This window comes from Miniopterus schreibersii (assembly GCF_964146895.1).
Source record: "Miniopterus schreibersii genome assembly, chromosome: 9".
NCBI lineage: Eukaryota > Metazoa > Chordata > Mammalia > Chiroptera > Miniopteridae > Miniopterus > Miniopterus schreibersii.
In genome coordinates, this window is record NC_138118.1 from 77,133,314 (window position 1) to 77,158,664 (window position 25,351).

General features: G+C 39.2%; 1 protein-coding gene across 1 annotated transcript in view; it reads left to right on the plus strand.

Annotated features, from left to right (window-relative positions):
- Positions 1–25,351, plus strand: part of GARS1 (glycyl-tRNA synthetase 1) — a gene marked incomplete at its 5' end in the record, with an annotated part of 33,224 nt that continues 7,873 nt past the window's right edge. The window contains 12 exons of the mRNA XM_081147135.1: positions 1–513; positions 4,997–5,098; positions 5,863–5,965; positions 7,349–7,490; positions 8,514–8,602; positions 8,986–9,062; positions 11,798–11,943; positions 13,952–14,101; positions 18,630–18,792; positions 19,871–20,035; positions 22,168–22,275; positions 22,988–23,133. Coding sequence (XP_081003261.1) covers positions 1–513; positions 4,997–5,098; positions 5,863–5,965; positions 7,349–7,490; positions 8,514–8,602; positions 8,986–9,062; positions 11,798–11,943; positions 13,952–14,101; positions 18,630–18,792; positions 19,871–20,035; positions 22,168–22,275; positions 22,988–23,133 — 1,904 coding nt within the window. The remainder of the gene's footprint in view (positions 514–4,996; positions 5,099–5,862; positions 5,966–7,348; positions 7,491–8,513; positions 8,603–8,985; positions 9,063–11,797; positions 11,944–13,951; positions 14,102–18,629; positions 18,793–19,870; positions 20,036–22,167; positions 22,276–22,987; positions 23,134–25,351) is intronic.

Below are 25,351 nucleotides of genomic sequence, written 5' to 3' on the forward strand. Positions count from 1 at the left end.
ATGGGCACCCCGCCTTCTTGGGGGCTGAGGGACCCGCGGTCCTCCTGGGAGTCTGTCGAATCTGCTGGCGGCGACCCGCAGCCGCTTCCGGGCGTGTGGAGTCTGCGGCTGCGCGCGCGCCAGGGCGTGTGGCGTCTGCGGCTGCGCGCGCGCCAGGGCGTGTGGCGTGTGCGGCTGCGCGCGCGCCGCGGCGTTTACGCGGCGATTTCATCATGCTCGGGGCCGGGCCGCGCGCGCCGCTTCCGCCGCCGCCCCCTCGCCGCCCCTGCCCGCCGGCTCATGCCCTCTCCGCGCCCGGCGCTGCTTAGAGCCGCCCGCGCCGCTCTGCTGCTGTCGCCGCCGCCGCGGCTTCCTGCCCGGCCTCCGCCCCCGGCCCCGCCCCGGCGGCCCCTCAGCTCGCGCGCCCCCGCTCCCGCCCGGACCTCATTCCCCGCGGCCGCCTCCTGGAGCAGCATGGACGGCGCCGGGGCTGAGGAGGTGCTGGCGCCTCTCAGGCTAGCCGTGCGCGAGCAGGTACCGGCGAGCAGGCGCCCTCCCCTCAGCCCGGCTCGCACCCCCTTTCCTCCTGGTTCTCCTCCCTCCTCCCCGGTTACCGCTCTCCATCCTCTGCAAGCCCTGGGTTTCTTGGCATCTCCCCCCCCCCCCCCCACTTTGGACCCAGGTCCCCGCGTGCGTCGGCCACCTTCCCCCCGGTGGACCTCCGCCCTTGCCTCTCCTTGGGCGACTTCCTCGGATCCCCGTGGACATCTACGTCCCTCCGTCGGCGATCTGTCCTCCTTTCCCGACCTCGTTGCCGCCGCGCCTCCTCTCCCCCATGGGGCTGGGAGCCCCCGTCCCGGCTCAGTAACCTCAACTTCAGTTTTCCAATCTCTGCTGTGTTCTCTGTGCATCCTGGGGGGCGAGGCTCCTCATTTCCCCGCCCGGTTTACGGCCGGACTCTCTTTTATAATCTTCAGGATGCTTTGGATAATGCTCCCTCTTGACACCTTCCTGCGTTCATTTTTAGCTGAATGACATAGTGGAAACGCGCGCGTGGGGAGGTGTTGAACTTTTCGCCCCCCTTTTAGTAATGATGTGAGTTCTTCGACCTTCGCCCCTGTCATCCTTTCTCGGTTCCGAGAGGGCCGTTTGGGATGAGCGAGCCCTTTCAGACCCTAAGCCTGGGAAGCCGTAGAGGTTGCTGAGTTACTCGCTGAAGTCCGCCCTCCGAATGGAGCGTTTTGAAATTTGATTTTGCGGAATGGAGGGAGGTTTCACGCCGTGGAGGACTTGGCGATTTGGACAGGCCTCCTATTCCTAGGGCAGGGCATGGATATCAGAATTTAGAGAAGACAGGGAAAAGGTTATTTCAAATGGATCCTCACATCCAGGCAGGCAGAGCCGAGAGCTTGGGATCGGTGACCTAGTAGTAAACGCCGGACGGGTTTCTTTCTCCTGCACGGGCGGGCGCCTGATGCAATAACTAGTCTTAGCTGCGGAGGGTGGAACCCTCTCCGACATAATTCATTGGGGCAGATCGGCCACAAATTCAGCAAATCCTGCCACTTTGCAGTGTCTGCTTCTTGCTAGTGTGAGCCTGACTGATTCAGTAGTGTTTTATTTTGCAATTTCACTATGGGCTTAATTTTTTCTCTTATTATTGGTATCAGAACGCTGGGTATGCGTATTCTCCGTCTCCCTACACCCACTCTCCCCAAATTAAATGAGGTGTGGTTCCTTTGTCTTTTCTGTAACTCAAATTTTTTTCTTGCATATCCTTCACTTTAGAAGGGAGAATGCATCTAATTTTAAAAAACAGGGACCCAAACCCCTCCCTCTGCCACGTTAGCCTGGAACTGCAGTGCAAATTATGTCTGCAGTGAGACTGGAAGCATTTATGTACACTTTGATCCATTCCCATGCTCTTACTGCCTTGCATATTGTTTATGTTGGCTTGGTTAATTTTTTAATTTAAGATATTTTCTGAATATGTTAGTTTGTATAAGTTAGGTTAGATTCTTTCTAATTTTCCAGAACCACTCATATGAGTTAACTACCTGAAACTTTGCCAGTATCAGCTGGAAGGGAACTTAAAGGTCATCTAGTTACCCCACCCAACCCCCCCCCCCTTTTTTTTGCTTATGGGAAAATGAGATGCACTGTCACATCTATACATTTTAGATATTTCCATTGTGAAGTTTGTGCAATTGAAGACATCCTTGGGTTGGAGATTTTAAGATGCTTAACAACTGGTCTTGTTAGTGGGATGTGTTTTGTGTAATTATGTGTTTCATTTAAATTTACTAATCTAGGCTTTGTGGATGCTGATGCTGGTTTGTTTGACTGAAATGTATTTTTCTGTGGCATAGTCTTAGTTGTTTACTGGAGAGAATGAGTTACGGAACTTCTAGGAGGGCTTTCAGAACATCAAGAAAAATGCATTAGTTTTTTTATGAAGGGCACCTTAGGACAATTGAATTTTTTTAAAATTATGTATTAGCATAGAGTGGTCAGCTTTTATTTTACCAAATAATGACATTAAAAAACTAATACAATCATCAAACTGCCATCTGAATTCTGCTTTCATTTCATTTTAAAAAAGGATATTTTAATATAAAAAAGGCAAACCATAGCTTAGAATAAAGGTCTTTTTTTTTTTTTTTTAATATATCTGTATTGATTTCAGAGAGAGGAAGGGAGACAGAGAGAGATAGAAACATCAATAATGAGGGAGTCATCACTGATCGGCTGCCTCCTGCATGCCCCTGACTGGGAATTGAGCCTGCAACCCGGGCATGTGCCCTGACCATGAATCGAACCTTGATCTCTTGGATCCTAGGTCGATGCTCAACCGCTGATCCATGCCCTGCCGGGCAAAGAATGGTCTTTTATATTTAGTAGATTTAACTTTGAAAAGAGATCTAATACATTGTCTTTTTTTTTTTTTTTTTTAACCCTGTATTAATGAAAACTCTGTCCTGGAGTTTCTTGATTGGGATAGGAATAGATGTGTGAATAACATTACTGTGTTTTAGTATTTCATATTTTCTTTTACTGTAATTGGGAAGACACAGCTAAAATTCAGATCTTAGTAGTAGTAAGACAGCTTAGGATGAAGAGCCCTTGGTTTTCTCTGCTTTGATTTTCTGCACAGAGAGTCCCCATTACAGCTCTTGCTTAAGCCACAGAGGGTGAATGAAAAGTTTATGAAGTTTTTGTCAATAGCTGGAGAACATTTGGAAATCTGACACAAACTCATTAATCTTAACAAGAACCCGTATGTGTAAAACCAAACACCTTACAAAGGTGAGGTTTTTGTTTTTTCTTGGCCAGCTGAGTATGCATCATGATATATATAAAGGATCCATGAAGATTCTGTGGAATGATTTCTCATCTAACAACTGCTTAGCTTTATAATCACAGGCTGTTATTTCAAATATATGTCTTTAGGTAAGAATTTACCCAGGAACTAAGCTTCTAGTTGACATATCTTAAGGGTAGTGTAGAGATGTTGAGGACTTTTCACACCAGTTTCATTCAATACACACACACACACACACACCCACGCGCGCTTGCACCCCCCCCAAAATATAGTTGGGTAGTGAAGAGGAGAGAAGAAAAATAATTAGAAATTAGTAATCCTTAAGGACTTTTGTCCATGTTTAGATCACCTCCAATCCTTTTGTTTTCAGAATTGGATCGTTATAAGTCATGATTTTAAAAGTGATTCAGGGAAATTAATTTTAAATACTTCCTGCCTTTACTTTTACTTGTGGTGGGCCCTTTGCCCATCTGTGCCCTCTATTCAACTGTGAAGCTCCAAAAGAAAAAAATAGGTGGAATATGGGGGAGCGGCAGTACTTGACACTGAGGGGAGATATTCAGAAGATCTGCTTGCCTGCTTCTTTACAACATTCACTGAGAATTACTACTTGTCCACCTCTCCTCAGAACAGAGGCTCTCACGGGTTCTTATCCCCATCAAAAAGCACTGTTAGTGAGCATTAGGAGGTAGGTGCTCTGACAAGTAGAGGAAGGAAAAAGAACACCAAGTGAGTGAAGAGTAAATGAATAATATTTACTGAATATTAAGTGCTTGGCACTGTGCTAGGTTTATTTGTGATATCAGTCAACAAACATTTGAGTGCCCGAATTGACGTGCCAAAGTGCCTGTCTTAAGACAAGGACAGATCAGATGCTTACATGGGTAAGCCAGTGCATTGATAAGGTGACTTCAGATACCGTAAGTGTATTGAAGAAGCTGAAATAACGTTGGAAGGTGGCTGAGGGTGTTTTAGCTCCAGAGGTCAGGATGGAACTAATTCATTGGCTCTGAAACTGTCTGACCTAGTGTACCCTTTTACTCCAGACATTTTGGAATTCTCCATTACTATCCTGCAGTGACCAAGACAGTATTTTTTGTAAGGCAAGAGGAGAGAGATTCAAGGAGAGGGTAGCCTATTTTTTGGTTCTTTGTTCTCTGTACTAATCTTCCTACTTTCTATCAATGCTTTTCTCTCCTTCTCTACCTGATTCCTTCTCCAAAAGAAAACACACACACCACACTAGTGATAATCACCTTAAACTCTGAGGGCACCGTTATTTGTATACTTGTTTGTATATTCTGCTGGATTATAATGCTGAGGGCAGAGACCTTTAGTTTTCCTAATGACCTCTCATCTAATAAACATTCAAATGGCCTTATTTACACAGCTACTTTTAAAAGGCATGCTTAAAAACACATTCCTAACCTTTCTTGACTTTTATTTTACTGATTTTGAGAGAGGGGGGAGAGAAAGAGCACAACATTGATATGAGAGCAAAACAGATATCCGCCGCCTTCTTTATGCCCCCTACTGTGGATTGAGCCCACATTCCGGGCATGTGCCTTGACCGGGAATCAAACCCACACTTTTTCAGTGCATGGTATGATACCCAACCAACTGAGCCACAGCGGCCAGGGCACCTTTCATGACTTCTGAAACTAATCCTGAATGTAAATTCTCTTTGTTGGCTAGGGAGATTTTGTGCGAAAGCTGAAAGAAGATAAAGCACCCCAAGTCGATGTAGACAGAGCAGTAGCTGAGCTCAAAGCCCGGAAGAGGGTTTTGGAAGCAAAGGTGAGTCATGGGATTCTAAAACAGGAATGGAAGTAGGTATAGGATTGTTCATCTTTATTTAATCTCTTTGGGTGGGAAAGACCTAGAAAAGTTTCTGAACAAGTACCATTTGCTTTATCTCTATTTACCCGAGATGCCTTCCCCTCCTCTTCTACCTGGCACACTTCTCATCCTTTCAACGTGCAACTCAAAATATCACCTTCTCTTTGAAGTCTTCCCGACCCCTGACCTGCCCCTTCTCCCATATCATAGACTCAGTATGCCCCACGAGTTTCCGTGGAAGGGCACAGTGCTTGCTCTTCCTTATGGAGTCTTCTATGCATGGAAATAATAGTTTTGTGTTTACTTTTTTTTTTCTTTTAAGGGAAAGATCTCTCCATCTGATACCTGCTCCCAAATTTTTCAAACAATGAATCTTCCATCACCAAACAGTAGTTTGGAATTTTAAGTCTCTATTTTGCTGCAGTGATCCACTAAAAATTTAAATATTATTTATCAGTATCTGCATCTAAATAAGTTTAGTCTTGTAATCTTGGAAATGATCATATACTTTCCTAAGTAATTAAGTAAAGGTATCTTTTCTATAACTCAAAGGGGAAAAGAAACCCCAAGGTTTTTTTTGTGTGTTTTTTTTAGAGTATCAAAATCTTGTCTGATAAATTTTATATTGAATTTTGCTGAGGAATAAACTAAATTCACATATGTAAATTTGTATTACTACTCATTCCTCCAATCATATGTTTTCTATTTTAAAATCCTTATAGGAGCTGGCATTACAGCCCAAAGATGACATTGTAGACAGAGCAAAAATGGAAGATACCCTGAAGAGGAGGTTTTTCTACGATCAAGCTTTTGCTATTTATGGAGGTAGGGGATTAGTGATGGAAAGAAGAATTGGGTTGTTAGTGGCTTGAATATTGTTATTAAATCAAAAACGTGGCTTGCCAATTGATACCTAATTGTATGAGGTCACCTAAAGCAGAGGATAGATATTTTGCTTTCATTTGTTTAGATTCAACCATTTGATGTGAAGTCTGTGTTTATTTTCCTCTACCCTATTTATTCTTGAAGACTGCTTTTTTTTTCCCCATCAGGGTGTAGGGAATTATAGGAGGCTCAGGTATGAAGCATTTGATGTGTCCATGTACAGTTGACCCTTGAACAACATGGTTTTGAACTGTGCGGGTCCACTTATACGTGGATTGTTTTCAATAAATACTGTAAATGTATTTTCTCTTCCTTACGATTTTCTTAATAACAGTTTCTTTTCTCTACCTTACTTTATTATAAGAATACAGTATATAATGCATATAACATAAAATATGTTTTAATCTGCTGTTATCAATAAAGCTTCTGGTCTTCAGTGGGATATTAGTAGTGGAGTTTTGGGGGAGTCAGAAATTACATGCAGATTTTTTACTCCATGGGGGTCAGGACCCCTAACTTCCCATTTGTTCAAGGATCAGCTATGTATTAGATAGACTTCTTAAAATGCAGTAGAGACTTTGAAGCAGTAGAGGGCCACTGTCACACAGGCCACCTTGTACCTTGTACCTCCACACAAAGGCAGTGATAAACCAAAGTCCCTAGATGATTTTTTCTGGCAATTGCCAGGAAAGAACATTTTTCATAGGTATATAGATAAATCTCTACATTTTTCTGAATGCTATGTGAAGGTATGTAGGCGAATATAATTCACTGATTAAATGTAGAACAGTATTTTTCATAGTCAACAGGGATCATTGAAACAATATTAGACTTTTGGTATTTTGCCACTGAAACTTGATTCAAGTTTGGCTAAGCAGATCTCTTAAATGTTTCATTTTGTGAGGTTTAAGTAGTGGCTCAGATACCGAAGAATAAATTAGAGAATTCGGTGCTAAAATTATCATTATTATCAACTAATGCAAGAAATTATTTTCTAATTTCTGTGCCAGAAAACTATAATCTCTTTTTTCATTCTGTTCTTGTATATGGAGGAATTTGAACTTCTTTTGCTTTTAGTCTTTTTGCTAATCCTACTTGAAATTCTTAATATGAAAATAGTAAATGGAGTTAGAACTTTTGAATTTTACTTCTGTCAGCTAGTGGAGGGAAGACTTTTCAGTACTGAGGGATTTGAATGTTGACTTGAACACATTTTTAGAGAGTATGTGAAGTCTCACAGGTATCGGTTTCTCACGTCTCCTTGCCTTCATTTGTTCAGAGCGACAAGGTAAAGTACATGTTTCCCTTGTTCACTTTTTACAGGTGTTAGTGGCCTGTATGACTTCGGGCCAGTTGGATGTGCTTTGAAGAACAACATTATTCAGACTTGGAGGCAGCACTTTATCCAAGAGGAACAGATCCTAGAAATTGACTGCACCATGCTCACTCCTGAGCCAGTTTTAAAGTAAGATTATAGCTTGAGGACTGAAATTCATAATGTGCATATTTAAGTAACTTTTTCTGATTATAAAAAGCTACCTGTGTTCATTATAAATATCTAGAAAATAAAGGAAAACAAAGAAAATCTTCACCTACTATTCATGGATAGCCATGTTAAAATCATCGTAGTTATCCTGTCTTTTTTCTCTGTAAGTCCCTATGTATGTATTCATGTTATCAGCACACTGCTCTTTTTCACTTCACATAGGTGAACATTGACTCCTGTCACTCGTTTTCTAAAGCATTTTAATAACAGCACAGTACTCTGTTTTATGGATGTGCCATGATCTATTTAGCTATTCCACATTGTAGGCACTTAAGTCGTTTCTAATTTTTTACTGCATGGAACATTCTGATAGATGAATTTTCGTGTATATCCCTGACTATTTCCTTAGTATAAGTTATTAGGAACTCTAATAACAAAGGTGTGTATACATTTTTTATCAAAATATTTGTATTGAAGTTCAGTGTAGAAATTTAGATTATTCCCATCAACATTGTTGAAAGAAGAGCAGGATGTTTTGAATACAAAACCTTTGAAGAAAGAATTCTTCCCGGTTTGTATTTCACCACTTCATTTAATGTTGCCTGGTAAAGAGCTAATTTTTGCTGTTTTCCACCCTTTAGGCTCTCTCTTAATAATTTCAGCCAGTTAAGACAAGATGATTTTCTGATGATGGATCTAAAAGATCAGGAGAACCTATTCTTTAGCTACTTGCTCCACTGATAGGAACTGTGTAGAGACAATACCAATGTCTGTGCAGGTTTTGATAGCAGAGAGCAAAGGTTCATTGTCTGTAATGAGATAAAGGTTCTTGGCTAGTCACACTCACCATGGTTTGGCCTTTGCTTGTATCGCTAGTAATAACAGGATAGGCATGGATATAAACTATGGATAAACATACAGAATTGGGATTGTCTTAAAAGGTAAAATCTATGTGTTAATTTGTATGAAAATGACAGATTGGCTTGGCATTTGTTACCTTAGGACCTCTGGCCATGTAGACAAATTTGCTGACTTCATGGTAAAAGACATGAAAAGTGGAGAGTGTTTTCGTGCTGATCACTTGTTAAAAGGTACGGTTCTTCATCGCAGATAAACACTTTTCAGGTAGGATTGGTCCATACAAAGGTTTCAGATTAAAACTTTCATAAATTTTTTCTATTAAATTTTTTGGGGATGCATAGCATGCAAAGGCAAAAGTACACAGATCTTAAGTATACAGATCAAATCTCTTATTTTTAAAAAAAATGTATACAGATAATTAGAAATTCTAAGTCAGCAAAAGAATCAAGACAGTGTTATGACTTTCCCTGTAAAGTAAACCAAGGGATTCATACCAATTAAGAACATTATCCTTGAATTCATTCTTTTTATCTGTCCAGCACTGAAACTCAAAAATGCATTTTCCCCTTTTCCCCATTGATTGAATTGCCATGTACCAACATTGTTCTTGTAGCTCATTTACAGAAATTGATGTCTGATAAGAAGTGTTCTGCTGAGAAGAAATCAGAGATGGAAAGTGTCTTGGCTCAGGTGAGTACCTGAGAGATGTTACCACTGGTACCTCAGCAGGTGCTGTCTTTCTTCCGGCATTTGACGACTGTTGAATTCCACATGGTGCTGACCCTGGCCGTAGTGGTCGAGAAGCCAAGTTTACCTTCTGTCCCTCATAGCATCTTCTATTGCATATTTTCTTCTCTCTCTACTTTCTGTGGATAACCCTTTATTTTAGCCAAAACCAGCAAGTTCATTTAAACAGGCATAAATCTCCTTGCAAATCAGTTTTCTGGGTTTAATAGCAAAAACCAGGGGAGGGTGAATGATGAACAGTGTTCAGTGTAGCTATGGAGACTTGGGGCAGATCTTTTTGTGAGCACTGTCTCATCAGGCACTTGATCAGCTTCCGGTTGCCCTGTCCCTGGCTACACGTTATTATTCTTAGGACCTGATGAGCTGACCCTTGCTTTTCCATTAGAGTTTTAAAAGTTCTACTTAAGCTGACAAATTTTAGGGAAGACAGAAAAGACCATAGAGACAATCTGACTTTTCCCAAGTGCAGGAACACCTTCTATATCAGAAGTAGTTCTTACCCTTTTTGTGGGTCACAGACCACTTTAGAACATGATTAATGAAAACTGCACATCTTCGCCCCAGGAGGATGCACATGTCCATATGTATATGTTGCTAATTTCTCACCCGATGTATCTGTTGAAGCAAAGTCCATTTCTCCAACACCGTATTTGATCATGAGGTCCACCACAGCTCACCTCTTAATTTTACCTTTTTCCTTGGGTTAAAAAAAAAACACACACAAAAACACAACCACCAGTGATGTGTTCATACATATTTTCTTTACATTGGTATATAAATATGTGAGGCTGAATGTAGGGCTCCCTAACTGCTTTTATCTCATGAGAATTTATTGGATATTTTCCCACTGTTGTCCTAATTATTTTTTAATGAGCTAATTTTTCTCTGTGCTATCTAGCTTTCCAGCATTAGCTGAGAAATTTTCCCCTTCCTCATTTAAATTGAAAATCTTAATCTGGCAATTATTTTGGGTCCTTGTGAAGTATATTTTATTCCTTGCTTGAAGTTCATTGTCAGTTCTTGTATTTTGACATCATTATAGCTACACATTTATTTCTCATTTCCTTTTTTCCCCCAAAGGCATGAACTTTATTATTATTATTATTATTATTATTATTATTATTAGAAAAATATATGAAAAGCATGTCTAATTATCCCTAAATTACTGTTTCCTACTCAGAATATTAGACTTACTAAGGTTTTGTGTGTATGTCTTTGATCATAACAGTTTCATTTATTTCCAAGTAACTTGTCAGAAGCAGGAAGTAATTAGTTGATTTGTTAAGCCATATTTTATGGTTTGAGCATTGACTTTGTTTCATCTGAAATCCACGTTCTAGCAGAACAGTCTATTTTTTTATTTGCCATCTCAGATATATACACAACTGTCAATCTAATTTTCAGTGAAAAGTTATGGACCCATGGGGAATGGTCTAGTACTCAAACATGGCCCCTGTGGATTCGCTGCTGAAGGCCCATCCATAGCTCGAGCACATGATAGCATTTTTGTACCTGTTAATGCCTGTAACTCCTTTTCAGCTTTATGAAGCATGATAGTTTCTTTAAAAGGCACTGACTTGCCCTGGCTGGTTTGGCTCAGTGGTTAGAGTGTTGGCCAGTAGACTAAAGGGTCCCAGGTTCGATTCCTGCCAAGGGCACCTATCTCAGTTTTGGGCTTGATCCTTGGCCCTGGTCCAGGTGATGTGAGGGAGGCGGTCAGTAGATGTCTCTCTCACATCGATGTTTCTCTCTCTCCCTTCCACTCTCTCTGAAAAGCAATGGAAAAAATATCCTCTGGTGAGGATTAAAAAAAAAAAAAGGCACCGACTTACCCTTGGTGGTAGGAAGAGCTTTATTCCTGTTATGTGAGTTCAACAGCTCAGAATTCTCTTATTTCCCTTCTCTGTCCATTTTCGCTGACCCATCTCTGTATGTACCAGTTTTTAAAGTCATTTTTAGCTTATTATGGAAAATTCAAAATATAAAAATAATCATATAATAAATACTTATATACCCATCAGCCTGTTTCAGTGTTACCAAATTTTGTTGAATCTGTTGTCCCCCCAATTTTTTTGAAGCACCTCTCAAACATTTTATTACATTTGTAAATATTTCATTAGGTTATCTCGAAAACACAAAAATCCAAAAAAAAGAAAAATATTGTACCTCACTGCTGTTATTTTAGTAAATAATAAATTTTATATTGTCACATATTTAGTCAATGTTCACATTTTTCCGATTGTCTTCAACAACTTCATATCTAGTGGGAAAGAAAAGCTAAATGCACATTTAATTAATAGACAGGGAAGTGCCCCTGACTCTTAAAATGCAGTTTTAAAGCTCAACTTTAAAACTTATTTACGTGGTTTCAGATTCTTGCCAACCAGTACAGTAACTATTGTAATTGAACAAGAGGTATTTTGCCTTATCTTTGTGAAATGATGAGTGTGTGAATTTTAGGTCATTCCCAGAAAGATACTTCATTTTTCTGTTGGTAAATGAAAAGTGTGTCAACTGGTTATGGTTTTACTATGGGTGTCTGGAAGGTTAGGTTAATTCTGATGTTCTTATTTTGGGTGGGTTTTAATGGTGGATGGGGTTTAATATATAATACTTACCTTATGCCTTGTTTTTTTTTCAGTCTTTTACACTGATTATTTTCTTGACATATTCTTTAGCTCGATAACTATGGACAGCAAGAGCTTGGGGATCTTTTTGTGAACTATAATGTAAAATCCCCCATTACTGGAAATGATCTCTCCCCTCCAGTATCTTTTAACTTAATGTTCAAGACCTTCATTGGGCCTGGAGGAAACATGCCTGGGTATGTATCACTTATTGTTTGTATAACAAAGTTATTAAAATTGTTTGTCTTAAAAGGTAAATATCAGTATTGGCCATGAAGGAAAAATTTTGAAAAGTGATATATAGAAAGTGTAGAGCTAAATATATTAAGGAGGCATTATGACACACATTCTTAAATTTGATTTCTTCTAATTCTGAATATAATTTTTAGTGTATATGTTGATTTTTTTTTTTTTTTTTTGCTATGAAGTAAACAAAAGTCTGTGATCACGTGTTCTAGTTAGAGCTGCACAGTGCAGGAAAGACAGCTGAAGAATGATTTTGAAAGTCATTGAACTTACTGCTGAAGGATACGAGAAACTGTTTAGTCCAGATCAGCACTGTCCAGCAGACCATCTGCAGGGATAGATAGAACTGTTCTGTACTCTGCACTGTCCAGTTTGGTGGCCGTGTGTGATCATTAGGCACTTGAATTGGGCTAGTGCTTCTGAGAAACAGTTTTAAAATTTATTTAATTTTAATTAATTTAAATTTAAGTAGACATGACTAATTGCCTACCACAGCGTACAGTACAGGTTTAGCTCATTGATTTAAAAGATGTGATTTTCACACAGTAAAGAAAACCTGAACAGTGTATAGTATGATCCAGAACTAGACTGTATTTCCAGATTCTTTGTTCATTGTTAACTCACTTAGCCAAAATATTCCATTTCATAGCTCCGGATATTTTTCTTATGCTCTCATTTTAAACGGTCAGAGAGAGTATAGGTTTTTGCAAGATGAAACTAAATAGATCATGTTTCCTGGAGTAGAAACTAAAGAATAATAAAGTTAATTGTGACAGAATGTATTACTAGAATTACTTTAATAAGAAACCGGTTGACTTGGGATATTTTGTGGGAGGAGGCCAAAGGTATACCTTTCATTTTGACAGTACATACAAAGAGTCATAAAATGGGTCATATCCCCTCATCTGTCATCCCACTCCTAGGAATTTATCTAAGAAAGTAATTCAAAAGGTGAGAAAGTGATACTTGTCAAATTAAAAGTAGAACTAACCTAATTGTTCTATAACTTGAGGATGGTGAAATAAATGACAGCCAAGTAGAACATGTTTGTAGAATACTCTGCAGCTGTTAAATATGAGAAATTTTTAGTTAATTGGAAAGTGGAAAGTATAAAATAAATGGAAGAATACATAATTTTATACATTCTACTTATAAACATGCACATAAACTATAGCCATACTTTTATTTGGGTGAAACCTAGGAAGGAGCACAAAAGTCAGAAGAGTTGGGTGTGTTAGAGTGAGACAAGGGTAAAATTTTATTATTGTTTTTCTTTCTTTGTTTTGAAGTTGTTTCCATAAAATATTTATTGTAAAGTAGGCTGTTGGGAAGACTTTCATAGTTGTTGTTTTGCACAGACTATTCTCTGTGAAATTCAGAAGAGGGACAAGGGCTCTCATGGTAAATTTGCTTGGCTCTATCTTTAACGTATGGAGAAATAGTAGAAGCCTCTGGCCAAAAATGCGAAGTACCACAAAGAAGAACATGACAATGAGAAACCTCAAAAGTTTCCCAGCTCCGTGTGATGATTGTGATGAGTGAGCTGTAATGTAAATGTTAGCCCACATGGGCTTCTTTTCAGTCCCACAGTTACGCTTTAATATGTGGGTTAACAGAGATATACTCAGGCAGGGGTCTGATTTTCAGAAGGATTCGACATTGTCATCAGAATATCAGATGTTTTAGGGACATTTTGAGAGGTAGTATTTGACTCACTGGAACTGTTAAATAAAATGATATTTCTAACAGTACTATTGCCATACCCGTTACCATTTGCTAATACCTGCTTGAGAATGTTTGCTGCCGAGGAAAATACCTATTTCTAAAACTTTGTCTTAGGGCTCATACAGCTTTGTGTGAAAATAGTATATTTAGGACTCCTAGGATTTGCATCTAGAATTTCAGGTTTGTTGGAAAACATAGTTTCTTTGTAACAGACTGATTGATTTAAATTTACAGGTACTTGAGACCAGAAACTGCACAGGGGATTTTCCTGAATTTCAAAAGACTTTTGGAATTCAACCAAGGAAAGTTGCCTTTTGCTGCTGCCCAGATTGGAAATTCTTTTAGAAATGAGATCTCCCCTCGGTCTGGACTGATCAGAGTCAGGTACTGCACACGTTGCTCTTGTGGTAAATTTAGTAAATGACCTTGGCATTCAATTGGACATGAAAACTTGCCATTGTGCTTCATTCTTATATGATTGTGTAATTACTTTCGTCCTACAAAAAAGCATGTTTTACATTTGTGTCTCCAGATGTAATCTCTGGGATGACAGGCAGTTCTGAGTAACTAAAGGGAACCTGAAGGGACAGGAAGGGAGGGTGAAGAACTAAGTGCCTTTCTGCTCCAGAATTACCTTCCCTTTGTTCGTCATGTGTTTAGAGGATGGTGAGATCTTGATTATCTAACCCAAGACATTTTCTGGTGGTGGTGATGCATGGAAGTGTAGGGTGAGGTGGGCCTGGGGTGAGGGTTATGACCCGAGGATCATCCTAGGACAGCATTGCTGGGATTGGGGTGAGGGTGTTTCAGTAACCAGTTGGTGTTCCTCCAGATATTTAGGGAGTCTCTCTGACAGAGAGTCCAGCTAGGAAGTTTACCCCCATCTACTCTTGTTTAGACATCCAGTGGCCTCTGTTCCAATGACCTCCCTTTGTCAGATGTGCCTAGGAATGTGTGGGAAGGTGGACGGGCACTATTTAGTTACTTCTTCCTTTAGGAACATTTTAGGACTTATCTGTTTGTAACTTAAGCTTTTTGTGATTTCTATATATTTTCTTACTGATATCATCCCTTGGGGCAGTAAATTCCATATTTAGAAAAAGATATGTATGTAGGTAAACAACTTTCTTAGGCTCCAAAAGTATCTTCGCAGCCCCACTGCCCCACCCATTTCCACTCTTTTTTTTCCTTGCTCTAATTACAGGCTTCAGTCCTAGCATTTCTCAGCCACTGACTCTGCATCACAGCACCTCAGCCATCTGCCTAATCTCGTTAGTCCCTACCACTCCTGAGGAAATGGCGTGTGTTCTGACCAAACTTATCTGCAGGCCTAAATCCCTTAGCCTATGGTCCAGAAAGGGGAGACTTCGTGGAGGAGAGAGCTTGCACAACTCTGAGAAATGGGGTGGGAGGACTCCTGGGGCCTTCGTGCAGGAAGAGGGGGTAGTTCAAAGCTTGAACCAGATGTTAGGGCAATGAAAGCTTGTCAGATTTGAGTCGTTTTTATTTCCCAACATCTGGGGGTTTGGTATCACTTTCCCTTTTGTTCTTTTGGCTCCCCCTTGGTTCCACTGGTGCCCGCAAGCCTGCTTTCAAAATGTGGAGGAGGCTGTGTGACCCTGTCTAAAGCCAGTGTTTGGAGAGGATTTCTGAGTAGCTATCGGAATATGGAAGGACCGCTCTGCAACGTGCATGACTGTCTAACTGCTGTACTGCACACCTGAGACTAATGCACAATAGTATTGAATGTCAACTGTAATTGAAAAAAAAGATTGTAAAGGATGGTGAAATAAGGCAAAATTTGAGGCCTGTGCAGAAAAGTGGCAAATAGGAAAACTGGCTCATATCTGAGGAGCCACCCTGGGAGGTAACTGGCACAGGGCCCTTGGGGCCTCCTGATGTTGTATTGCACTTCAAAGCATCCTGTGTGGGTTTTGGCTCTTTTTTTATTTATTTATTGTGTGTCTGTAAGATCCTCACTAGAAAGAAGTATTCTCATTCTTCCATGAGTCAGTATCCCCATAGTTTTTGTTGTAGAGCTAGGATTTGTTTGGTGTTATGACTTCTTGATGACATAGAGTCATCAGGTGATTAGTTTTTGTATAGCTGCAATTCCTTTTGTTTAGGTTGTTCATATGAAATTTTAAAAATTTAATTGAATTTTGATTGCCTGGTTCTAGGCCTTGTTAAATAACAAAAATTTATCCGAGTAAATTTTAAAGATCTAATTGGCTTTATTGAATGATTCAATAACTGAGTAGCATCCCATCTAGCAAATAGAAGGAGCTCTAAAGGATTATACTGAATGAAAGGTTTTTAAAGCCAGAAAGGGGGTGGTAAAAAGAAATTATTAGTAAGAATGTATTGTTTCAGATAAGGTCACCCTCCAAAGGGGAAGGGAAGGGACCTACTGTTACCTTACTAGTGCTGACCGGGTAATTCCAGATCGACTGGTTAAAGGTTACATTTCTGGGAGAGACTGTGAAAACTATAATTAGGTGAGGTATTAAGTCTTGGTTTGCTGACATGGGGCTTAGCACAAGTGACTCCATTTTTCTTTTTAACAGCCTGTGTATATCTTAGTTTCCATAGTTCCAGGCACAGTCTCTGAACTCAAAGACAAAAGGCACCTGGTAAAATCAGTGTTAGTGTTGATTTCTGTCTCCTGTTTGCGAGCTGGGATGATTTGACAGCACAGATGCAAAGACTGGCAGCAGATTATTTTGGGAAGCAGGGCAAGGCCCTTATTTTGATCTGCTCTGCATTTTAGATGTTCTGTTGCTATCAGCCCAGTTCTAAGCTCTGTGAGGACAGACATTGTGCTTCCCAGTCTCTCTTATGTTTCTGTGTACACAGAAGATATTTGATAGTTTAGGTATAGGTGCTGCAGGACTAAATAAGAAATGCCATTTAAAAAATAAAACTAAAAAATTAAAGCTCTTTTGCAATTCATTTTGTGTATTTTTAGATCCATTTAAGCAATTTTTCATTACTTCTAAAACATCTGAGATAATCATGAAAGTTCACTAGTAAATGTGTGTGTGTTTTAAACAAGAAAGATTTGATTTTACTCATAAAATTAACTTAAAACACTTTTCCCTCCAATAGCTACTAAATTGCCATTCAGAGGAATCTCTTTGGGAAACTGTTACTGTGTGCATATTTATTTCATCATATGCAATTAGCCTGATGTTAGCTTGTTCAACTCATGCCTATGTCATCTGCCTTGAATAACACTATTTAAGAAGCTGTTACTCCAAAGAAACCAGCTGTATGGTGCCATCATCAGTCACTGACTTGTTCAGAGCAATAAAAAAGAAATCAAACTACTATAAAAGCCAAAGAACAATTTCAGTTCACTATTAATTTCCCGTTCTTTGAAAAGTAAATGTTGGGAGCTCGTAAATATCAGACTTGCTAATGCTTTAAGGAAAACTATTTTATTTGGAAGTCACTTCTGTGTTTCATTTCTTATTGTGTCTGACATTTGCTTAAGTTTTTCTAGTTTTAAAAACTGTTAATCTGTTCTTTAAAAATTGTTTTTCGTTAAAAGTAATAATCTTTTGTGGTTGCGGCTAACGTCAAAGGAAAACAGATGGGTAGTACTTAAAGTGGCGAAAACAAGATTTTACTCAGGAGTCTTGCAATAGGGAAAAAGAGGCCTCATTGTAGAGCAGGGCTCAGTTCTGAATGTAGCAGCCCGATACTACCCATGGGGGGTGCGCTCCACAGCCCCGGGGGATGCCTGAAACTGTAGGTAGTGCCAAACCCTATACACTATGCTTTACCTATGATAAGTTTAATTTATACATCAGACAGAGTAAGAGATTAACAACAATAACTCATATAGAATAGAATATTTATAACAATAAACTGTGATAAAAGTTATGAGAATGTGTTTTTTTCTCTCAAATATCTTACTGTACTGTCCTCACCCTTCTTGTGACATGAGATGATACAGTGCCTGTGTGATGAGATAAGGTGAGGTGAGTGACAGAGGCATCGTGATGTAACGTTAGGCTACTGTAAAGGTGACAAGCACTGTGATACCATGACAGTCCATTTGATAACCAAGAGCCTACTAAGTGACTGTTAGGTGGGTAGTGTATGTATACAGTGTGGATACACTGGACCCAGGCATGATTTACATCCTGGGCAGGATAGAGTGGGATGGTGTGAGATTACATCACACTACTCAGAGTGGCACGCATTTTAAAACTTATAAGTTATTTATTTCTGGAATTTTCCATTTAATATTTTCAGACCTCACTTCACCAAGTGTAACTGAAACCTTGGAAAGCAAAACCATGGATAAGGGGGGACCACTGTACGGCATGGGCAAGTGGGGATTTATAGCTGAGGAGCAGGGTAGCAGTCAGTGGATGGGGAATTACTAAGGGAACAGCAAGGATAAGGGGGATTCTGCCTAAACTGACCTAACAGGGTTCTTGCTGAAGACAGGCCAGGGCATCAGACATCAGCTGGGGGACAGTGGAGGATGACGATGACCAGCAGGGTCCTTACTAAAACTAGATTTTACAGGGAACTGCACAGATGGGCCTACGAGAAGGTTCAGGAGCCCGAGTAAAGTTTGGTCAAGTAAAGAATCTTTCACTAGACAAAAGGAATTAATGTTTGAGAGAAGTTTGATTGTGTTTGTTTATTTAAAATACTATTTAAGTGAGTAGTAAAGTTTTCATTAATGCAGTTAAAATTAACAACCACTTAAGACAAACCTAATGTGACTTTTTTTTTTGCCGTTCCCTTAGGAAACAATTTCCTGTTTAGTGATAGGAAATTATCACTAAATTCCTGTAGTGTGACAGCCTATATCACTATAGAATGAAGTTGAAAATAAGGGCCTTGTCTCTTTTTTTCATGCAACTTTTGTCCCTTATATTTTTGCTTTCAGAGAATTTACAATGGCAGAAATCGAGCACTTTGTAGACCCCAGTGAGAAAGACCATCCCAAGTTCCAGAATGTGGCAGACCTCCACCTTTGTTTGTATTCAGCAAAAGCCCAGGTCAGCGGACAGTCTGCTCGGAAAATGCGCCTAGGGGATGCTGTTGAACAGGTAAGATTCCATAGGTACCTTAATTTAGATTGTACCTATTTGGGGCTTGTAGCACTTAGCAAATCTGTGTATACTGGATGACAAATACTTTATTTTAGCAGTCATTTTATTACTTGTTTTTATAAAATATTTATTATACACTGTTATTACAGTGGGGGGAAATTACCTTAATGTGACAATTGGTGGGCCATTGGGGCTAACGTGAGAAAATGTTTAGAAGACCACTTGGAAAAGATCTTGGTTTGAACTGCGCCTTATCAACAATATGTACTACTTTGGGGGAGACATTCTGACTCACAGAGAGCAGGCTCTCTGGATTTTAAACTCTTTTTCTATTACTCATGGCAATTGGAAGAGAGTCTTACATGTAATAGAATTTTTCTAATTATTTGCTTAGAGAAATGCGTGAGTGAGGACTTTTATAATAGCAGTTGCTTCCCTGTAGTGGCATGAATTACCCCAGGGAACAATGAGCTTCCTGCCCCTGAAAATACTCAAGTAGAGGCTGGGTAATAACTTCTTGGCCCTTCAGTGGGTAGGAGATGGGGCTAGATGATTTCTAAGATCCTTCAGTACTAAATTGTGAGATTACATATAATACTGTATGGGGCTCACAGATATCAGGGGATAAGAATGCATTAAAATCCCCTTAACACTTAACATTCCTTATTACTTTTGTTAATTCAGAAGGAACATAATTGTCACTCCTTAGGGTAATTATTGCGAACACCATTTTTAGCATTGTAGATCTAGGAGGTATAAGGTATTGGGCTGAATTTTTACTGACTGAGTATGGTAGAAAGGCGTTTAGTAACTCCATTATTATCAACTTGTTAACTTGACATTAACCCCTTTAAAAATAGCCAAGATCACCTGCTAGGTTTTGAGATTATTTGGAAAGCTGGATAAGTTAGTTTACCTTGTGTTTCAAATGTGTTTCAGTACATTATGAGTAACGCAATGGAATATAGTGCCTTGGCCTTCCAAAGTGCTAATGTGTGTTTTCCTTTCTCTGTGCTTGCTTGCATGCTTGCTTTGCGTAGTTATTTACTTATTTGTTTGTTCATTTATTTTTTAGGGTGTGATTAACAACTCAGTATTAGGCTATTTCATTGGCCGAATCTACCTCTACCTCACGAAGGTTGGAGTATCTCCAGATAAACTCCGCTTCCGACAGCACATGGAGAACGAGATGGCCCATTATGCCTGTGACTGTTGGGATGCCGAATCCAAAACGTCCTATGTAAGTAGAGTGGATTGGTTTTTAGTGTGTGGTTTTCACATTGTTAACTTAGAAGCATGGAGAGCAAAGTCTGCCTTTTGTGTGCTTTATGTCAGAGCAGAACAAAAAGATAAGAGATCTTTTCCTGAGCAAATTGGAAAACTCATTTTCCCTTGTGCTCTTATAAGGAGGGTCTACTCTGTGTCCCAGCATCCCTGTGTAGACTTAGATGTCTTTTACAGAGAGAACACGCACCTGTATGGCACAGTGCTGGTGTGTATTCCTGGGGTGAGCAGTGTTATTGGTAATATCCTGAGTGCAGCTGAGGTGCGGTGGCATCCCTCCTGACAAGGACCCCAGCAGACATTGGAAATGGTGGAGCTGACTAGAGAAAGCCATAGTGCTCTGAGTTTAGAGAACTATTTGGTGATTGGGGGATAGACTACTAGATTCTGAGCTCTTGTTTGGGAACTGCCTTTTCTCAAATTCTATGCATTTAATAATTCAGAGAAGACCTCCAGGTTATCTCTTCACTGTACCTTTCCACCCCCGTCCCCCAACCATCACCATCAGTACTGAAGTTTAGGATTGGAAGGCATTTGGAATTAGGAGGTACTTTCTGCATTGGTGTCAGTGGGAACAAGGTGGCATCCAGACCCGGGGGAGAGCCTTCTCGCAGCCCTTTGGTCCTAAAGAGTCTTCTCACCTATGTAGAGACTAGCCCACGGTCATGGTCCCATATGCCCTTGGTTTCACTTTGTACTTTTTTAAGTGTCTTTTTTTTTTTTAAGATTAATTTTTAAATTAAAAATAAGTCATAAAAAAAACCAGTTACTCCTTTTTGTAAAACAAAAAGCAAAAAAGTAATTCTGAAGAACACTATATAGGAAGAGACTTCTAATTGTATGCCTCTCTTCCAAAGTGTTTCATGTTTCTTTTCTAGATCAGACATTTTCTGTAGCAAATATTTTAGGCTTTACAGATATCTGTTGCCTGTCTTCTTTGTTGTTGTTGGTGGGGGTTTTTTACAACCATTTAAACATGTAAAAACCATTCTTAGCCCCCTGGGCCTTGGTTTGTCAATCCCTGATCCAGATGCATATAAAATGCACCGCAAACATACACATCTTAGTGAATATCAGATGGTCAAGTTACATGTTTTTAGGCTTCGTTCTTTATTTTCTGGTGTGTTTTTTTGTTATTTGTGTTGCGGTTTCTGAGCTTACATGCGTTTTTTATTTGCTCTCTTTATTTCAAGTGCCCCATGTTGGTAACATGCACTTGGAAAGCTCTTGATGGTAAATAATCCTAAGAACTAACTGGATACTTACTAAAATAAGCCTTTTACTTTTGTTCTTATTCAAAGAGCAGATTTTTTTTTTTTTTTTTTTTAATATATCTTTATTGATTTCAGAGAGAGGAAAAGAGAGGGAGAGAGAGAGAGATAGAAACATCAATGATGAGAGAGTCATTGATCAAGCCCGCAACCTGGGCATGTGCCCTGACCGGGAATTGAACCCCGATAGCCTGGATCCTAGGTCGACGCTCAAGCGCTGAGCCACGCCTGGCCGGGTGAAAGAGCAGATTCTTAAGGGTCTTTGTAAACAATTTAGATTGTGCTTTGAAAAGTATCTTAGGTACTAACAAGAAATGGAACCTGGCACCCAAGTGTTATTAAGCTTTATTCTGTGACCTAGACATTTCCTGCTCTTAACGGAATTTTCTTCTGTTGGGGAAGAAACAGCCATCTGATGCCGAGATGTGAGAGCTGTAGACACTTCATCGAAAGAGCATAGTGGTTTCTGCCAGATTTATTTTGAACCCTGCTCACAAATTTGAAACAAACCGGCGGTTTTTCTTGTTTCACATTTTATTTCCACAGTTAAATCCTAGAATTTGTTAGTTTTGCCCACATTCAGTGTGGCAAAATAAACCTGTCCAGGAAGTAAGAAGACTGCTTTGTGTACGTGTGGAAAGGCTGTTAGCTGCCTCACATGTAAAACTATCCCCATTTCAAACACTTGTAAAAGTGGAGTGGAGATTCTGTAATTGATTTGTTCCTGAGTGTATGAAAGGATTAGTTATAATCTGCGTACATTTGTGAATGACCCTAATGTAAGGAACGAACATTTTTATCTATCCTGTCTTCTTAGGGCTGGATTGAGATTGTCGGATGTGCTGATCGGTCCTGTTATGACCTTTCTTGTCACGCGCGAGCCACCAAAGTCCCACTTGTAGCGGAGAAGCCCCTGAAAGAGCCCATATCCTTTCTAGTTACTTCTCAACTCAGTACTAATGTGTGAACGAACATCTTGGAAGTAGATAAGTGCAGGTCTGTACCTTGTTCTGTGGGTAAACTGGAATGTTGGATATTGAGGTGACAGTTAATGAAACCTATTATTTCACCCATCACTGCTCCTTTCCTGTTCTCTCTACTTATAATCTGACATATGCCAACTCAATGTTTGGTTCTTAAAAAGAGGTATTTTCACGAATATGCTCTAAATTTCTTTCAGGGTATGGACCAATTGTTGTCAGCCATTTTTAAAATGCATTTCTCTGCACCTGCACCTATCTCCATACTCTTTACCTTAAGAGTACCTGGTGAATACTTTCTCTGTTAAAAGATGAGTTGCCATTTTATGATAGATAAAATGATAATTTAGCTCACTTGTTATGTTAATCAGCACAGTGGACATTTCTTTCCTTTACCAGACAGTGAAGTTGTGAGCTGATCTTAGGGCTAGGCCAGCGGTGTTGGAATCTTTTAGAAATGAATAAATTATTATCAGAAGTTATTATGCTATGTATGGGGTTGTATTGCTGATTAGATAATAAATCCCTTTATCTTGCTGTAACTTGGAAAAAAACATGATGGTTTTTACTTATTTTGAATGTTTTTGTGGTTCTCAAGATCATTTCCCGAAATTCTGAGGTAGTTCTGCATTTTTGGATTCCTTGACTACTTCATACAAAACAGTCAATGTTGTTCAGTTTGAACCCAATAAGGGAGCAATTGGTAAGGCGTATAAGAAGGACGCAAAGCTGGTAATGGAGTACCTTGCCATTTGTGATGAGTGTTACATTACAGAAATGGAGAAACTACTGAGTGAAAAAGGGTAAGATTTAAGATGTGTACTTTTACATGGGCTCCAGTCAAATATGGTTTTTCTGCCAGGTTCTGAAATTAGGGTGAGATTAGTATCTTCAGAAATTCTTTGCAGGTAAGTACTATCTCTTGGCTACATTTAAAGTACTGGGCTTGCTGAGATTTAGATACTATAGCTGGAAATAGATTTGAAATGGACTATAAAGACTTTTTCCCCCCCAATAACTTTCTTAGAGGAGGAGACTTGTCCAAGGTAGTGACTGAGGAAGGGTTAGAAACTTATTTCTGTCTTCAAGTCAGTATTCTGTTTTTGAACTTTGGAGTAGTCTCTGCAATTGTTTTAAGCATAAATATAAAAACAGTAGAGGAGAATCTTTAAAGAAATACAACAAAATCCAGCACTAAAGAGTATAACATTTACTGTGTCTGGCAAACAATAAAAATTTGTAGACATGAAAATGTGACCCTCATATAATGAGGAAGAATTGGTCAAAAGAAATACCCAGAAATGACAAACTTGATGGAATAAATATATAAGGATATTAAAACAGTTATAAATATGCTTTATATGCTTAAAGACATAAGGGAACTCATGAACAAATAAGGTGAGAGGTGAAAATATATAGAAAAAGAACCAATGGAACATCTAGAGGCAATATCTCAACTGAAAACTCACTGAATGGGGTTAACAGTGGATTAAACATTGCAGAAGAAAAGATTGAACTCAATGTAGCAATAGAAACTATTTAAAATGAATAAAATGAATCATAGAAAAAGAGACTGGGAGAAAAAAATGTCCTTTGGAACAATAAGAGGCAGTCTAACATGTAATTGCAAATCACAGGGAGTATATACAGTGAAAATATCTGAAGATACATCAGTAGCTGAAAAATTTTCCAAATTTGATGCAAACTATAAACCCAGGGATTTACGAAGTTCAACCCGAGCAGAATAAGCAAAGAAAACCACATAAAGGCACATAAGAATCAAATTGCTGGAAATCAGTAATGAATAGAAAACGCCTGGTGAGAAAAGGCTGGTTACATAAAAAGGAGCAAAGATAGGAATGATTACAGTTCTCATCAAACACTAGGCAAGCCACAGTACAATAGAATGAAATTTTTTAAAGTACTTACAGACAAAAATCTTAGACGCAGCAAAAATATCCTTCAAAAATGAAGAGAAAATGCTTTCAGACAGACAAAAGCTCAGAGAATACATTGTCAGCAGACCTATCAACAAAAAATGTTAGAGGATGTTCTTCAAGCAGAAGTGTGGAAATTTAGATCCACCCAAAGAAATTAGGAGCTCTACAAATGCCAAAGATGTAGGTAAATATAAATGATGTTTTCATTGATTTCTTTAAAATGACATCTCTTAATTTCTTGAAAAGATAGTGGACTTCTAAATGTATATGCAACTAAAAACAACCTCAAAATACATAAAGCAAACCTGACAGAACTGAAAAGAAAAATAGACAATTACAGTTGGAGATTTCTTCACCCCTTTCCCAGTAATTGGTAGAGCAAGTAGACAAAAAACAATAGGAAGTCGAAGATCACTATTAATTTATTGTCGGAGAATGTCTAATCAGAATACACATTTTTTTAAGTGCACTTGAAGCATCTTCCATGTTGTTTTTGTACAGCCCTCCAGCTAAGGATGAATTTTGCATTTGCAAAGGGTTGTTTGAGAAAAGGACACAAGGGAATTGCATGTGGCCTGCAAACCCTGGAGTGTTTTATATCTGGCCTGTACAGAAAGCTTGCCAACACCTGTCAGACGTTAGGCTAAGTGAAAGAAGTCTTACACAAAAGATTATGTGCAAAACTCTAGGAACGACAAGCCTGGTTTATAGTGATAGGAAGCACGTCAGTGGTTGACTGGGGCTGGAGGGGATTGAGGTAGGGGACATGGGAACCTCTGGAGCTTGGTGGTTACATGTCGATATACATTTGTCAAGAGAATCATCGCAAGAGGAATCCCTGTAAGTTGAGGATACAATTGTCCATTTCAGTAGGAAATTTTAAAATATTTCTGGTCTCCCAGAATTAACATCTATTTATGTTAAAACAACATCAAATCTTATTAAAATGGATATAGATCACCAGTTAGATATTGTTACCCACAAATAAGACAGTTTCCTTTTTTAAATTCTCAAGTAATGGCTTCCTCCTCGCTCATTTCAGCTTTTTAATAACTATTACCTACTCTATACTTAGACTGTG